General features: G+C 52.4%; 1 protein-coding gene across 3 annotated transcripts in view; it reads left to right on the forward strand.

The window, feature by feature from the left end:
- The window catches only part of GNA15 (G protein subunit alpha 15), a 21460-nt gene extending 3799 nt beyond the window's left edge, over positions 1–17661 (forward strand). For 2 of the 3 annotated variants that reach the window (XM_057708180.1, XM_057708181.1), the window contains exons 2-6: positions 3274–3458; positions 5874–6028; positions 6634–6762; positions 9240–9369; positions 13060–17661. In XM_057708180.1, coding sequence (XP_057564163.1) covers positions 3274–3458; positions 5874–6028; positions 6634–6762; positions 9240–9369; positions 13060–13770 — 1310 coding nt within the window. In that variant the 3' untranslated portion in view covers positions 13771–17661. Of the gene's footprint in view, positions 1–3273; positions 3459–5873; positions 6029–6633; positions 6763–9239; positions 9370–10621; positions 10776–13059 lie in introns of all 3 variants that reach the window. The other variant, XM_057708183.1, reaches the window with a different exon arrangement.
- The last annotated feature ends 300 nt before the right edge of the window (positions 17662–17961 follow it).

Raw genomic sequence — 17961 nt, forward strand, 5'->3', positions numbered from 1 at the left:
GGACAGAAAAGTGGCAAAGATGGTCCGGAGAGTTCCTGCCTCCGTCTAAACAGGTTCTTCTCATGGTGACATCTTAAATAAGTGCTGTGTGACTATCACAGCTGAGATGTTAACATGGGAGCCGTACCGCTATGTTTCCGTGAACTAAACTCCAGACTTTAGATTTCACTGGTTTTCCCACCAAGGCCCTTTTTCTGTTCCAACCTCCAATGCAACATCTCACGTGGCATTTGAGGTCTTTTTTTCTCCCCTTTCTTAACTTTCCATTTTGAAATGCTATCAGAGTTATAGGAAAGTTGCACCAGATTCTTCCACAAATGTTAACATTTCACCACACGCCCTTTATCCCACCCCACCCTGTGCTGTCTCTCTCTTTATATATATATACACATACACACACACACAACTATATATATATAAGTATACGTGTACATACACTTACAATTTACATAATGCATAGCTATAGTTTATTTGCTATACATTTATTTATTTATTTTAATGTTTTATTTATTTATTTATTTACTTTGGTTGTGCCAGTTAGTTGCAGCAGGTGGGCGCCTTAGTTGCGGCATGTGGGTGCCTTAGTTGCGGCATGTGGGCTCCTTAGTTGTGGCAGGCGGGCTCCTTAGTTGCAGCATGTGAACTCTTAGCTGCGGCATGCACATGAGGTCAGGTTCCCTGACCAGGGATCAGACCCAGGCCTCCTGCATTAGGAGCGTGGAGTCTTAACTGCTGCGTCACCAGGGAAGTCCCTATACATTTATATATTATATTTAATACGTACATATTCATTGTTTTCTGAACCATTAGCAGGTAAAGTTGCAGCCCTGACACCTTTTATCCCCCAAATACTTCAGTGGGTTTGAGTCCCACTAAAAAGCAAAGACTCCCCAGGACGGTGAAGAGCAGGTGGAACAAGTGCTGCGACCCCGTCCCCATCACATCCCGCCAGCGTTCGTTCCTGGTGTCCCCATGAATGTCCTTTAGGGGAACAGAAAAGCGACTCTTTTCCTTGGACCTCGAGTGCAGTGGTGTCGCCAGGTCCCGCCCTCACTACCTTCAGATGTGCTGGGGATGGGAGGGGACGAGAGCCCATGCCCCTCTTCCCCCGCTTCCCGTGCTCCCCGCCTCCTCCCTGATGTGTTCCTGCTGTTCCCGGTTCCTCTTTCTGCCTCCAACCATGCCACCCCTTCCCTTTTCGCTGCTGGTCCCAGTTCCTCCTGCATGAGTCCTCCTTCCCGCCCATGGAAGGACCCCACGCCCGTGTCCCCCGGCCGTGTGACGAGTTGTTGGGGGAGCCTCCTGGCCCTGCACCTCCCACCAGGTTATCACGCCCATTTCACAGATGAGAAAACAAAGGCTCAGAAAGGGAGATAGAGGGCCTCAGACAGCAGGGAGCTGCGCCTTGCTCTTTGAGCTTCTGGCCCTGGGTCCCGAAGCTTCTAGTGTTATTATCCCAGACCCATAGCTGGCTTTTGGAAGTGGACCCTGTACTCCCTGTGGTTCCATCTGCACTTGGCCCTGGAAATTCTGTAGGTGAGCCTGCAAGGACCCCTCTCCCCGCTCTGGTCCAGCAGCAAGGTTCTGTGGATTCCGTCTCCCAAATATCTCATGCATATGTCCTCTTCTCTAGCTGCACTTGGCCACCTGGGTCTGGCCTGGACAAGCAGTCCCATCTGGCTGGGTCCACCCCTTCCCACCCTGCCCTCTCCGCAGTAGCCAGAGGGCACCTGAGAGCACCTGAGTCAGGCCCCGCCCCTCCTCTGCTTACAGCCCTCCAGGCTCCCACCTCCCTCGAGGTAAAAGGCCAAGTCCTCCCCTTGGCCCACAAGGCCCTGCATGACCTGCCCCGTCCCCTCCCTGCCCTCCCCTCCTCCCTCTCTCCCTCTCGCTCACTCTGCTCCAGACACACGGGTCTCCTCGCTGTTCCTCCAACACGCCAGGCATGGTCCTGCCCCAGGGCCTTTACATGGGCTGTGCCTGCTGCTAGGAATGCTCTCTCCTCTTCTCTTCTAATGAATTCTGTCATGTGCCAGGTCTCAGATGAGATGTCACCTCCTCTGTGAAGCCCTCCTAGATTGCCCGGCCTAGCTCAAAACCCCCGGCTCCTTAGAACCCCTTTCACAATCATAATTCACCTCCTCCCTCTCTCCCCCTCGCTCACTCTGCTCCAGCCACACGGGCCTCCTCGCTGTTCCTCCAACACACCAGGCACGGCCCTGCCCCAGGGCTCTTGCACGTGCTGTGCCCACTGCCTGGTGCACACCTCCTTCAGATCCTGGCATGAGACCAACCTTCCCTGCCTTCGATCTCAACACCAATGTCACCTCCACCAAGAAGCCTTCCAGGACACTTAGCTGTAGTAGTCACTTAATCACTATTTCTCTTATTGTATTTCCTTCATAAAACTTTCTCTACCTGAAATTATTATAGAAAATAATAATAATAGTAATTATAATTATGGTGACGACTACTGTTGCTAATATTAGTGAACACAAATACAGGTCTTACTACGTCAAAGCACGGCTCTAAGCCAGGGCTCCACAGACTATTTCTGTAAAGCGCCAGGTAGTAAATCTTATCAGGTTTGCAAGCCAGAGGGTCTCTGACTCAACTCTGCTGCTGTGGTGAGAAACCAGCCCCAGATCATTTGCATGGCCATGTGCCAATAAAACTTTATTCACCGGCCCTGAAACCTGAATTTCATGTAATTTTCAGGTGTCACCAAATAGTGTTCTTTGGATTCCTCTCAGCCATTAAAAAATATGAAAACTGTAACCATTAAAAAAAAAAAACACAAAACCTGTAAGCCTGAAAAGAATGAGAAAATGTAAAAACCATGCAGACTGTAAAAATTTTCTGGTCATGCGAAAGACAGGTGGTGGTGGGGAATCCCCTGGTGGTCCAGTGGTTAGGACTGGGCACTTTCACTGCAGGGGACCATCCCTGGTCGGAGAACTGAGATCCCACAAACCAGGAGGTGTTGCAAAAAAACAAAAAACAAAACCAAAAGACCCCCCCAAAAACACAAACAGCAGCCCACGGGCTGTGGTTTGCCGCCCCTCCTGGGACCACGTTTGAATGAACGAGTTTACCCTCCACGTCCACCCAGCAAACCACGTTTCACAGGTGGAGACACTGAGGCACAGAGCCGTGAAGGCGCTGGTCCAGGGTCACGCAGCCGGGCTGTGAATCCGGGGGGGCCGGGGGCTGGCGGGGGGCCGCCCCGCCCCCTCCCCGAGGCTGCGCTGACCGCCTTGTCCGCCCCCCCAGGCCCGGGAGAGAGCGGGAAGAGCACGTTCATCAAACAAATGCGGATCATCCATGGGGCGGGCTACTCGGAGGAGGACCGCAGGAGCTTCCGGCCCCTGGTCTACCAGAACATCTTCGTCTCCATGCGCACGATGATCGAGGCCATGGAGCGGCTGCAGATCCCCTTCAGCTGGCCCGAGAGCAAGGTGAGCATCCCGGCTCTCGCCCCGTGGGCGCCACCCGGGGAGGGGCTCCCTCAGGGCCTTGGGGTGGGATCCCCTCACATCCCCTAAGTCCTTGTTAAGAACCACCCCCATCAAGGTGTCCTGGGATCCTGGGGTGCATTCCAGGCAGCTCAGCATCAGCAGGCACACCTCTGCCCCCCAAACCAACCTCGCTGGTCCCCATGGAGGACCCCCAGGGCTCAGCCGTCTCTCCCTTGGACCCCATGATGCCTGGTAGCAGTCCTGACTCGGCCCGCCGTTGCGTTCTAGAAATATTAGTACAGTGGACCGGTTCCTACGTCCGGCCCCGCCCTGCTGGGGGGAAGGCTGCTATGCAGACCGTGTGTCCCATCACCCTTTTTTAAAAATATATAAATTTATTATTTATTTATTGACTGTGTTGGGTCTTTGTTGCTGCACACGGGCTTTCTCTAGTTGAGGTGAGTGGGGGCTATTCTTCGTTGTGGTGCACGGGCCCCTCATTGCGGTGGCTTCTCTTGTTGCAGAGCACGGGCTCTAGGCACGTGGGCTTCAGTAGTTGTGGCACATGGGCTCAATAGTTGTGGCGCATTGGCTTATTTGCTCCACGGCATGTGGGATCCTCCTGGAGCAGGGATCCAACCCGTGTCCCCTGCATTGGCAGGCGGATTCTTAACCACTGCGCCACCTAGGAAGCCCACCTCTCTTTTTAAAATTTGTATTTTATTGTGTGAAGAACACTCAACGTGAAATCTACCCTCATAGCAAATTTTAAGTGCACGATACAGGAGCAGTAACTGCAGACACAATGTCATCAAGAAGAGCTCTAGAATGTATTCCCCTTGCTTAAGGGAAACTTTATGGATACCAACTCCCCCAGCCCCCTCCCCCGAGCCCATTCTACTCGCTGTGTCCATGAACTTGCCTCTTCCAGATGCTTCGTATAAATGGGATGATGCAGGACCTGTCCTGTGACTGGCTTATTTCACTTAATATGATGTCCTCAAGGTGCAGCCATATTGCCCCCATTGCAGAATTTCCTTCTTTTTAAAGGCTCTTAGTACTTCCTATGCCTATATCTTTATCCATTCATCCATCGATGGACATCTGTTTTCTTTGCACCTCTTGGCTACTGTAAACAACCCTGCAATGAACCTGGGAGTACAGATATCTTTTCAAGATCCTGATTTCAATTCTTTTGGATAAATACCCAGGAGTGGAATTGCTGTATCATCTAGTGGTAGCTCTATTTTAATTTAATTTAATTTATTTATTTATTGGCTGTATTGGGTCCTCGTTGCTGCACGCGGGCTTTCTCTAGTTGCCGTGAGCTGGGGCTACTCTTTGTTACAATGCGTGGGCTTCTCATTGCAGTGGCTTCTCCTTGCAGAGCACGGGTTCTAGGCCCATGGGCTTCAGTAGTTGTGGCACGTGGGCTCAGTACTTGTGGCTTGCGGGCTCTAGAGGGCAGGCTCGGGAGTTGTGGCGCACAGACTTACTTGTTCCGGCGGCACGTGGGATCTTCCCAGATCAGGGATCAAACCCGTGTCCCCTGCATTGGCAGGTGGATTCTTAACCACTGTGCCACCAGGGAAGCCCCTGTAGCTCTATTTTTAAAAAGTTATTATTATTATTAGGGATTTCCCTGGCAGTCCAGTGGTTAGGAGTCTGCACTTCCACTGCAGGGGTCACAGGTTTGATCCCTGGTCAGCGAACTAAGATCCCACATGCTGCATGGGTGGCCAATATATATATATATGTATATATATACATATATATATAAAATTTAAATTTAAAATATAATTTAAATATATATATATATATATGTAAAATTTATTTATGGGCTGTGCCATGCGGCTTGTGGGATCTTAGTTCCCTGACCAGGGATCGAACCCGTGCCCCCTGCCGTGGAAGCACAGAGTTCTAACCACTGGACCACCAGGGAAATCCCAGGAGCTCTATTTTTAATTTTGGGGGCAACCTCCATACTGTTTTCCTCTGTGGCTGTACCAGTTTGCATTCCCCACAGCAGTGTCTGAGGGTTCCAACCCCCAAGACCTCAGGGTTGGTTTCTTTCTGAGGCCTCTCTCCTTGGCTTGCAGATGGCCGTCTCCTCCCTGTGTCCTCCCCTGGTCATCCTTCTGTGTGTGTCTGTGTCCCAATCTCTTCTTATAGGACATCAGTCACATTGGATTAGGGCCCCCCCATGACTTCATTGTAACTTAATTACCTCTGTAAAGACCCTATCGTCAGTCATGAACAACATGAGAGCCTGCTTCCGGGGCAAAGAAAAGGGGACAGACAGAGCAGAGGTTACTGCCCCGGGCAGGGTCACACAGGTGAAAGGGGATGGAGACGTCAGGAGGGCAGCCCGTCGCGCCCGGCTGCCCTGACCTGCCCCCGTCTGTCCCTCCCCAGCACCACGCCAACCTGATTATGAGCCAGGACCCCTACAAGGTGACCACCTTCGAGAAGCACTACGCTATGGCCATGCAGTGGTTGTGGAGGGACTCCGGCATCCGCGCCTGCTACGATCGCCGGCGCGAGTTCCACCTGCTTGACTCTGCAGTGTAGTGAGTCTGGGGTCAGTGGGAAGGGCGCGGGGCCGGGATGCAGAGCGCAAGGTGGTACCCAAGCGCAGCCAGAGGAGACCCAGTCCCGGGGATCGGAGCCCACTGAGGGACCCCAGGCTGGCCGGCTCTTACTTTGGGGGATGCTGTGGGTGGTCTTGGCCCCGGGTGAGGTTGTTCCTGGGGTGATGCTGCTCCCCAGGTGACACAGCTCATGGGGGGCACGGTTCCTGGGGTGGCAGCATTCCTAGGGTGGCACCGTTTCTGGGGTGCCACTGTTCATCATCCCACAGGGACACTGTCCTGGGTGCAGCCCTGGGCGTCTCGTGCTCCAGGCCATCCCTGTTCTGGGGGCAGGGACACACCTCAGGTGACATGCCCTCCTCAGCGAGATTGTCCTGGCGTCACGCTGCTCTGAGGGGGAAGCTGCTTCTCCCCGATGCTCCCGTGGCATCGGGCTGTGCTCCTGAGTCACCTGGGACCCCAGAGACCTGGCCCCTCCCCAGGGGGCTCTCATCCCCCAGGAGGTCCTCACCCGGCCCTGGGTGGGGGGCTTGAGAAGCACAGGCAGGTTGCAAGGCCGGGACTCAGGGCTTCTGGCTCCACAGCTACCTGTCGAATCTGGACCGCATCACTGAGGAGGGCTACATCCCCACTGCACAGGACGTGCTCCGCAGCCGCATGCCCACCACTGGCATCAACGAGTACTGCTTCTCTGTGCAGAAAACCAACCTGCGGTGAGCACATAGCCTGGTGGGTGGGGAAGGCTCCTGTAGGAGGGGCAAAGGAACTGGGGCACTGAGGGATGAGTAGGAGTTGCCTAGTCCCAGTCTGCAAAGGGGCTGCCAGGCTGAAGGAGGCAAAGCTGGACATAGAGACCTCCAGCCCCTCTATAGAGTCAGGACTGGGACCGGGGGGACCTCAGACTGAGCCCCCAGACCTCTGGGAGGGGAAGTCTTCCTGGAGGAGGGGACATTGGTATCAGGGCATTGAAGAATGAATAGGAGCTCACTAGAGCTAGGAGGTGATGGGAAGGAAGAGATAGAAACTGTGTGGTCAGGGCTAGACCAGAGGGATTGATTTGGGGCTGGTGAATTTCAGAGGGTGATCCCTCTAGTGGCCAATGAGGGGGTGAGGCTGGAGGTCAGGAGACCCAGGAGGAGACAGGAGCCATGGTTCAGGCAGAAAAGGTAGAGAAGGGCCTGGGCAGTGAGTGGCCTTGGGGATGGAAATGAGGGGATGGTTCAAGAATTGTTTCTGATGTAGAATGGGCAGGACCAGATGAGCGTGAATTAGAGCAGGGAGTCAAAAGTGACTGCCTATGGGTTTCCCATCAAGATGACAGAGTAGATGGTGGAGCCACAGTGGTGGTGACGGGATGGGATGTGTTAGAAAATATGATGAAGCTACTTGGGACAGGTTGGGTCTCAGGGGTCCGGGGCATCTGGGAGCTGGCTGGGTGCACACAGGCCTGAACTGGAAGACAGAGGTGTGGGTGGCCGGTGCAGCAAAGGATGGTCTATGCAGAGTCATGGTCAGTGTCAAAGGCCAAGAAGAGGTCAGGAAGAATACAGCAAGAGAAGCAACTTCTGGGATTGGCCTTTAGAGGATCTTCAGTGACTTTAGCAAGATGATGGCAGGGAGCTGTGGAGGGTGCAGGGTGATGCCTGAGACCCTCCAGTGTTCAACCCACCCATGTTGATCGATCCCTTGTTTCCTTGAATGGCCCCTGCTCCTGGCCCCATGCTGTTCTGGCCTCTGCAATAGTTCTTACCAGGAAGATTCACAATTTTTCTGTTGGCATTGGGTCTCCTCCCAATGGATGGAGAACCTCTCAAAGTTAGGGGCTGAGTTTGATTCTCCTGCGTCACTAGTGATGATCAGCCGAAGGTCAGAGTGGAAGTTTGTAAATGTGAGGGGAGTGTTGGAAAGATGGAAGGATGGATGGGTGGGTGGATGGATAGATGGGTGGGAGGATGGGTGGGTGGGTGGATGGACGGACGGGTGGATGGATGAATGGATGGATGGGTAGGTGGGTGGATGGATGGATCAATGGGTGGGTATATGGGTGGGTGGGTATATGGGTGGGTGGGTATATATATGTATGAATGGATAGATAGATAGATAGATGATAGATAGATAGATGATAGATGGGTCTATGGATGTATGGACAAATAGATGGGTGGTGGGTGGACAGGCGGATAAATGGGTGGGTGGGTGATTAGTTGGATGGATGAATAGATGAATGGGTGAGTCGGTAAAAGTTTAGGAGTAAAAGTAGTGGTTGGGGAAGCTCAAGAGGGAAGGCTGGACTGAGGAGGGGAATTTTCAGATGGGGAAACTTGAGTCTGTTCTTAGGCCAAAGGTGAGGACTCAGAGGAAACTGAGACGCCGAGCTGGGAGGCTGGCAAGTAGCCTGCGCCACTCCTATCTCAGCCTCCAGAGCCCCACTCTCAGCCACTGCACCCCCCATCCTGCTCTGGATTCGGGGTTTGAGGGAATCTCAGGAGCATGAGAGAGGTTGGTTTCAGGAATCAGGAGCTGCAGGCCCCAGCCTGGATTTTCTCCTGTACAGCTGGGCAAGTCTCTTCTTGCTCTGAGGCTTCTGGCATTTCCTGCCAGCTGCCTGAGTAATGGTCTCATCCCCAGGGAAATGACGCAGGGTTTGTTATCAGTAACCCACATTTCTTAGAAGAGAGAACAGGAAGGCGGGAGGGCCCAGGCTTTTGTTGTGGTGTGTGTGGGGGTGGAGGCAAACCCTTGCCCTGGGCCACACACAGAGGGTATGGTGTCCACCCATCCACGTGGCCACTGGACGCTCCCATGACCAGCCAGAACACAGGCGATGGGAAACTGAGTTCTGCAGAGGTTTGACAATTTCCCCCCGGGTCACCTAGCCAGAACCAGGGCAGACTGAGGATGTGTCCAACCAGCTGTCCTCTACCATGGGGTAGAAATCAGGCAGCCCAGTGCAGTAGAACCTCAGGAAAGTCCCCTCTCCTCCCTATACCTCAGTTTCCTCACCCGTAAAATGGACACAATAGTGATACCTGCCCCATGGGGTGAAATGCAGTAACATACAAGGTGGCTGGCGTCTATTCTTGCTGCTATTAATATCGATCGTGGCAAGTCCTGGCCATGACTGGGGTCTGGGGTGCCTCGTCACAGAGGTCCCAATTAGGCCTGAGCTCTAAAAGGGGGTGGTTCCTGGTAGGATCGTGGATGTCGGGGGCCAGAAGTCAGAACGCAAGAAGTGGATCCACTGCTTCGAGAACGTGATCGCCCTCATCTACCTGGCCTCGCTGAGTGAATACGACCAGTGTCTGGAGGAGAACAACCAAGAGGTGAGGGGCCAAGGTGGATGCAGGGGCACCAGTTCCCCTACTTTTCTTACCCCCACCTTGGCCTGGGGACCCACAGCTGAACAGGAAGCCCCACCGCCACTCCTGAGCGGCGCTTTGTGTGTCTGGCGTGGCTTTGAGTTTCACAGTCCACTCTTGTGGTCAGATCATTGAACTCCAACACGCAGATCCACAAGCATGTGTGAGGCTGGGACCCTGAACACACACACACACACACACACACACACACACACACACACACAGGGTCAGACACTCAAGCCTCAAGACACACCCCCCCACCCTGCACCTCCCGGAGCACAATGTAAGCTGTCCTGGGAATGTGGGTCACACTGTGGGGACAGCGGTGATGCTCTGCTTTTACTCAGGACTCTTCTTCTGTCTGTGAACCCTTCTCCCAATTAACCCCCGGTGTGAAGGTCAGGCACGTTATCATCTCTGACATGTGGACTTTTCAGGGTTACAGTTTCGCATAGACAGTTTCGGGATCCAGGGGTCAGATGTGATAATTTTGAATTTGAGGCTGAATCAGATAGAGTCAATTTGAGGTCGTTCTGATACAGATCTTGCTCCAATCCAGCCACACGAGGTGCCCTAGTTTGCTAGGGCTGCTGTAATGAAGTACCACAGACTGGGAGGCGGGTGGGGGGAAGTCGGAACTGAAACAACAGAAGTCCATCATTTCATAGCCTTGGAGGCCAGAAGTCCAAGGTCAAGGTGTCATTGGGGCTGGTTCCCTCTGAGCCTGTGGAGGAGAATCTGTTCCAGGCTCTCCCAGCTTCTGGTGGCCACTGGAAACCTTTGGTGTCCCTTGGCTTATAGACACATCACCGCATGTCTGCCTCCATTTTCACGTGGCCGTCTCCCTGTGTCCTAATTTCCCCTTTTTATAAGGACACCAGACGTTGGACTTGGGGCCCACCCTACGCCGGTGTGACCGATTCTTAACTAATTACATCTTCAAAGGCTCTGTTTTCCAATAAGGTCTCATTCTGAAGTTCCAGGTGGACATGAATTTGTCGGCGGGGGTCTAGCCAAGCCAGTAAGGCACAAAACCATCTTGGACATTCACACCACCCTCAGACCCAGCCGGGCGGGGATTGGGGAGCCTCAAGCTGCTGGACGGTGGGCTGCCAGCCCCATCTCCACGTAGGGGGAGGGCTCCTGTTTGGGCCGAGCTGGCCGTCTGAATCAGTAACCTGCCTGTGCCCCCCCCCCCAACTGCCCCCCAATCCAGAACCGAATGAAGGAGAGCCTGGCCCTGTTTGGGACCATCCTGGAACTGCCCTGGTTCAAAAGCACTTCTGTCATCCTCTTCCTCAACAAAACCGACATCCTGGAGGAGAAGATCCCCACCTCCCACCTGGCTACCTACTTCCCCAGTTTCCGGGGTGAGTGGTTCTAGAACTTTCTATACCCTTCACCTCTCAAAAGCAGCTCCCAAGACAGATGCTGGCCCAGGCCCTACCGCAGCCTAGAGTCAGTGGGGTTTCAAAGGCAAAGGGACAGACCTCAGTTTCAGACCCATCTCCATCCTCTGCCCAAGCTCTCTGAGTCTCAGCTTCCCTTCTGTAGAACAGGGATAAAAGAACAGAAGCCTTCATACTGGATGCTGAAAACAGCAGAAATTTTTTTCCTCACAGTTCAGGAGGGCAGAAGTCTGAAATCAAGATGTCAGCAGGGTTGGTTCCTTCCGGAGGCTCCGGGGGAGCACCTGTTCCAGGCCTCTCTGCTAGCTTCTGGGGGTCTCCCGCACTCCTTAGCATTCCTTGACTTTTAGATGCATGTCTCCAATCTCTGCCTCTGTCACCACATGACTTTCTCTCTGGATGTCTCTTGTCTTCTTATAATGACACTAGTCATTGGATTTAGAGCCTGGCCTAATCTAGTATGACCTCATTTCAACTTAGCTAATTACATATGCAAAACCCCTATTTCCAAATAAGGTCATATTTTTAGGTTCTGAGTGGATATGACTCGGGCCGGGGACATGACTCGCCCTAATACACAATTAACCATGGTAACTGAAGCCCTTAGCATGAGCCTGGCTTGTGGGTTTTTTTTTTTTATGTTTTTTTGGCCACGCCTTGTGGTATGTGGGATATTAGTTCCCCGGCCAGGGATCGAACCTGCACCCTCTACATTGGAAGCGCAGAGTCTGGGCCACCAGAGAAGTCCCCTTGGTGTATAAGTTTTGATGACATCACCATGGCTGTGACCCCCAGCCTGTCAGAGCCTATGTGGCCAATCTCAGTCAATTGTACCCAGAAGACTTTGGGTCTGGGCGACAGGTGTCAAATTGTTCCAGGGTGGGGGCCTGGGCACCCCCCTTCCTCCCCTTTCCAGAGCACCCCCTGGGCAGTACTGGGAGGACCATAGCTTGGCGAGTTTGGGAACAGGGATGAAGTGGATAGTTTTCAGGATGGTTTGTTTTTCTTCATGTCACAGGGAACCTACATAACTCATCCTTTTCTCCCAGCCACAGAGGCTGAAGTGCCCTTTGCTAACTTCTGGCTCTCAGCCTTCCTTCCTCTGTAGTAAATAATATTCATGACAATAATAATAAGCTAGGAATTGCTTGGCGCTCCAGTGGTTAGGGCTCCGAGCTTCCACTGCAAGGGGCATGGGTTCGATCCCTGGTTGGGGAACTAAGATCCCGCATGCCATGTGGCAGGATCACAAAAATAATAATAATAATAGTAATAAACCAATAACAGCTAACACATCTAACACTGATGGAAGCACCCTCATGTATTGGTTTGTTTAATCCTCATTTAAAATCCCTGTTCAGTAGCACTCATCCTTCTCACCACTATAGAGATAGGGAAACAGGCACAGAGAGGTACAGTCATTTGCCAAAAGTCACACAGCCAATGACTGGCAGAGGCAGGATTCCAATCCAGGTTGTCTGGATTCAAAGCTGGCAGGACGTAACCACTATGTGAACGTGCCTTTCTGAGAGAATAATGATAGCACACACGTATGAAGGCTTCTGATTACTGAGCACAGAGCCCTAGACATGATTGTGTTGAACCCACACAAAGACTTGGGGAGGCCTGGGACTGTTGTGATCCCTATTTTACAAATGAGGAAGCTAAGGTTCATAGAGGTTAGGTGGATTAACACATGAGGTAACCCAACTAGCATGTAGTAGCGGTGAGTCTTGGACTCAGGAAGCCCTTAACTCACTATATGTATATATCATATATATATATACACACACATACACGAATGGGGGTGGTGGTGGTGAATCCCATGTATGCCTCACCAGGACAGCCATCCCTCCCCTTCTCTTGGCCTTGGTCTCCCCATCTGCATTTCCCCAGCATGTATGTCTCTGCAGCGCCAGGCGCCCATCCTCCCAGCTCCAGGCCCAGCCAAGAGAGAAGGTCTCTCTTTAACACAGTTCTGCCCAAAGTCCTAGAGACCAGCCTCATTGGGCCGTTCCAGGTCACGTGACCCATATGAGCCCATACCTGATGCTCCTATTGGCTGGGCCTGAGTCATGTGACCAGCTAGAAAGGCGAAAGATGGCGGCGGCTGGCAGGCACGCTGGCGATTGGTCCCTGCCGTCCTGAGGGTGTCCAAACCGGGAACACGGTCTCCAGAGCCCGTCTTGGTCCCAGGAGGGAGCACGGCGAGCCGCGTGCCCTGACTGCCCACCCCTGTCCCCAGGCCCGAAGCAGGACGCGGAGGCAGCCAAGAAGTTCATCCTGGACATGTACACCCGCATGTACGCCGGCTGCGTGGACGGCGGGGACGGGAGCAGGAAGGGCCCGCGCTCCCGCCGCCTCTTCAGCCACTACACGTGCGCCACGGACACGCAGAACATCCGCAAGGTCTTCAAGGACGTGCGGGACTCGGTCCTGGCCCGCTACCTGGACGAGATCAACCTGCTCTGACCCGGGCCCGACGCTCCACTCCGGACTCGGACCCGCGCGAGGCGGGCGGGACGTGCGGGCGCTGGGCGCTGGGCGCGGGGCGGGCCGGCGCTCCGCAGGCTCCAGCCCCAGGCCCAGGCGGCGGAGGGGCCGCGAGCGAGCCGGGCTGGGAGGCCCGTCGCCGCCGCCTCCCTGGTCTGCCCCTCGCCGGGCCGGCCTCCGTGCTCTCCCCCGCCCGCGACTCAGTGTGTCTCCTCGGAGAGGGCACACGGTGGCCGTTTGGGAGGCCGGGGTGCAGGGGAAGGTGGGAAGAGCAGGGGCTCCCGGGCCTGGGTGGATAGGGCTCTCTCAGGACCCCCACGTCCAGGTACGTCCCCTCCCGGGCAGGTGTCTGGGACCCTTTTGGGGGCGACGCACCAGCCGCCGGATGGGGGCGTGGACCCTGGTGCGCAGGGACGCGGACTCTGGCGCCCCCCGGCGGACAGGAGCCGGCGCCGCAGCCTGAGGTCTGCGCAGCTCAGGGACTTCCGTGTCCTTAAGCGAAAGACACACCCGGAAAACGCTGTCCTTTTCAGAGCCTCGTGGCTCGGCGTGTGTCCTGCCCCAGTCTGCAGATGAAAGAAACCGAGGTCCACAGGCATGCCCCCTTCCTTCCCAGGCTGGGGCCCGGCGCGCTGCATCTCACAACCTTCTGTATTTATTCCCTCGCCTGCTGCGGGGCCCCTTGCAGGGTGGACATTAAAGAAATGACATTCTGGAAACCTTGGGTTTCTCAGGGGCGTCCTGTGTAACAACCCCCACCCCACTCCCCCCCACTCCCGCTCCGCGCGGTCCCATCTCAAGTCGCCTTGTCCCAGGCAGGACAGCGACATGGCAAAGGAAGGAAAAAGGTCTACTTGTCATGCACCCACTAATGCAGGGTACGGTGCCCACAGCTGTGGGGGATTGTGTGCACTTGGAGCCAGGAAGTGGAGTCCAACCTGTCTCCCTGGCCCCGGGGGACATTTGAGCCGACCCTCTGTTGCTACTCATGCAAAATGCCAGCAGCAGCAGACACCACCCATCTCTGATGGAGATGAAGATGACTCCACTTACTCCAGATCCTGGTCTCCCACCATCCTCAGGGCTGCCCCACGTGGCACAAGCCCCATCACCCCCCATGTTACAGATGAGGAAACCAAGGCACAGAGAAAGTGAATAATTTGACTAAGGCTACACATGTGGGTGGTGGCCAAACCAAGATCCTGTTATTCATTCAACAGTTTTTTGTTTTGTTTTGTTCCACTTTTTTAAAAATAAACTTTATTTTTAAAAATAGGTTTACAGAAAAATTGCAGATACAGAGTTGCCTTATAAAACCACACCTGATTTCCCATATTATTAATATATTAATATGGTACTTTTTTATAATTAATGAACCAATATTGACACATTATTAACTGAAATCCATTCTCTATTCAGACTTCCTGTTTTCCCCTAATGTCCTTTTTCTCTCCTGGGACCCCACCCAGGATCCCACGTGACGTTTCATCATCACGTCTCTTAGGTTCCTCTGGGCTGTGATGGTTTCTCAGGCTTTCCTCAATTTTGATGACCTTCGAGGAGTGCTGGTCAGCTATCCTTTTACTTTCCCAGGGCTGCTGAAACAAAGTACCACAGACAGAGGGGCTTAAAAGCAAACAAATGTGTTCTCTCGCAGTTCTGGAGGCAAAGTCTGAGATTAAAGTGTCAGCAAGGCTACGCTCTCTCCAGAGGCTCTCGGGGAAGGTCCTTCCTGCCTTCTCCAGCTTCTGGTGGTTCTATCTGTTCCTTGGCTTGTGGCCACATCTTTCCAGTCTCTGCCCCTTCTTCACGTGGTCATCTCCTCTTGTGTGTGTCTGTGTCCAAATTTCCCTCTCCTTATAGAGACACCACTTACACTGAATTAGGCCCACCTGAATGACCTCATCCTAACTTGATTCTATCTGCAATGATCTTATTTCCAAAGAAGGTCACACTCCCAGATACCAAGGGTTAGGACTTTGGCACATCTCCTGACAGGTATTTTGTCAAACATCCCTCGGCTGAATTTCGCCTGACATTTTTCTTGTGATTAGACTAAGGTTAGGATTTTAGGGAGGAAGAAACACAGAGGTGAAGAAGGTTTCGTCCCATTATATCGAGTACATGCCGTCAACATGACCTTGGGCCCCTGTCTGAGTGAGGTATCCATCTCTTTTAAATATTTATTTTTGTTTATTTTTGGCTGTGTTGGGTCTTCATTGTTGCATGCAGGCTTTCTCTAGTTGCCGCGAGCAGGGGCTACTCTTCATTGTGGTGTGCGGGTTTCTCATTGCGGTGGCTTCTCTTGGTGCAAAGCACTTGCTCTAGGCACACGGGCTTCAGTACTTGCAGCACCCGGGCTCAGGTAGCTGTGGCACCACCAGGGAAGTCTCCCCCCCTTTTCTTGGCTGTGGGGCTTGCGGCATGCGGGATCTTAGTTCCCCTACCTGGGCCCTCAGCAGTGAAAGTGCAGATTCCTAACTGCTGGACCACCAGGGAATTCCCTAAAGCTTTTCATTTCGTAATAATTTTAGACTTACAGAAAAGTTGCAGCAATACACAGAGTTCCCGAACGCTGTTCACCCAGCTTCCTCTGATGTGAACCTCCTAGGTAACCATGCTACAAGCCAGGTTATCAAAGCCGGGAAATTAACATCAACCATCATCCTATTACCTAACCTCTAGACTTGGTAGGATTTGGCCAGTTTTCCCTCTCCTGTTCTTCCGGGCCAGGATTCCACGTTGCACCTCCTGTTTTGTCTCCTTACTCGGTGATAGCTCCTCAGCCTTTGTCTGTGTTACGACCTGTTTAAAGAGTTCTGCCTGGTTATTTTGCAGAACGTCCCACAATTTGGGCTTGTCTGATGTTTGCTTATGATGTAATTAACGCCATGCATTTTGGGCCAGAATCCCACAGGGTCCCTCTTAGTGCATCGGACGGGTGGGTCCACGATGGCAAAATGTCTCGTCACTGACGATGGAACATCATACGTGATTTTTTTCCCAGTTGGTTCATCCGAGTCAGGACCCAAACAAAGCCCACATGTGGCATTTGGTTGCTGTATCTCTTAAGTCTCTTTTCATCTATAACCATCACCCAAGCTTTATTTCTTTGCCAGTTATTTATTGAAGAAACCAGGTCATTTGTCTGGTAGAGTTTCCCAGCCTCCTGATTGGTGAGTTGCTTCCCAGGTGTGGATTAATGGGTTCCTCTGTCCCCTGTGATCCCTGTGAATTGATCTACTTAGAAACACGAGCAGACTTCCTAGGTGGTGTGAGCGTCACCAGACGACACATAACATCTAGTTTGTTTTCTCTCTGTGTCTGTGTCTTTCTCCATAAGACATGTAACAACATAACACCCAGTTGGTTCCCTCCTCTCCTTGTTAAAATGGACCAGTGTGTCCAGGGGTCTGGTTCATCCACTGTGAATTTCCCCATGAACCCTCTCCTACTGGTCTTAGTGGTCACTGATGGTCATTGCTTTTAGATACATCATTAGGGCTTGTCAGAATGGTGACTTCAAATACTTTTCATTTCTTCTGCATTGTCTGGAATTTTTCTATCAAAAAAACCCCCCAGCTCACCCAAAAGAACTGAAAGCAAGGTCTTGAAGAGATATTTGTACACCTGTGTTCACTGCAGCATTGTTCTCAACAGCCAACAGGCAGAAGCTACCCAGGTGTCCATGGAGAGATGGATGGATACACAAATATGGTCCATCCATACAGTGGGGTATTCAGCCTGAATGTGGAGGGAGATTCTGACACACGCTACCACATGCGTGAACCTTGGGGACCTTAGGCTCAGTGAAATAGCCAGACACAGAAGGACATATACTCTCTGACTCCACTCCCAGGAGGTCCCTAGAGGAGTCAGATCCACAGAGCCAGGAAGTAGATGGTGGGGCCAGGGGCTGGGGGAGGGAGTGGGGAGTCCGTGTTTCATGGGAACAGAGTTTCAGTTTGGGAAGATGGGAAAGTTGTGGAGATGGAGTGTGCAGATGGATAATGTGAATGTATTTAATGCCACTGAGCTGTGCACTTAAAAATGGTTAAAATGGTAATTTAATGTCACATGTATTTTTACCACAATGTAAAACACTTTTTAAAATGGAGTATGATTTTAAAAAGCTTTCCCCTGTCAAGTAATTCGTTACCTGGAAATAAAGGCTGTGCAGGAAAGACAGGGTAAATGCCTGATTCTTGACTTTTCTGTAGCAGTTTTAACAATAATGAGTTATGAGTTACTTCCTCAATATCCACAAAAGATCACCAGAGAGTTTTTTTTTTCTCTTTTGTCTGTGAACTCATGGATGTAACGTGGGATGTGTTTCTATCCACTGCATGTCTTATTCTTCTCTCTCTGTTTTTAAATTAATTTATTTATTTATTTATTTATTTTATTGGTTGTGTTGGGTCTTTTTTGCTGTGCGCGGGCTTTCTTTTTTTAGTTGCGGTGAGTGGGGGCTACTCTTCGGTGTGGTGGGCGGGCTCCTCATTGCAGTGGCTTCTCGTTGCGGAGCATGGGCTCTAGGTGCATGGGCTTCAGTAGTTGCAGCACATGGGCTCAATAGTTGTGGTGCACGGGCTTAGTTGCTCCGCGGCATGTGGGATCTTCCTGGAGCAGGGATCGAACCCGTGTCCCCTGCATT

This window comes from Hippopotamus amphibius, chromosome 15 (genome assembly GCF_030028045.1).
Source record: "Hippopotamus amphibius kiboko isolate mHipAmp2 chromosome 15, mHipAmp2.hap2, whole genome shotgun sequence".
Lineage (NCBI taxonomy): Eukaryota > Metazoa > Chordata > Mammalia > Artiodactyla > Hippopotamidae > Hippopotamus > Hippopotamus amphibius.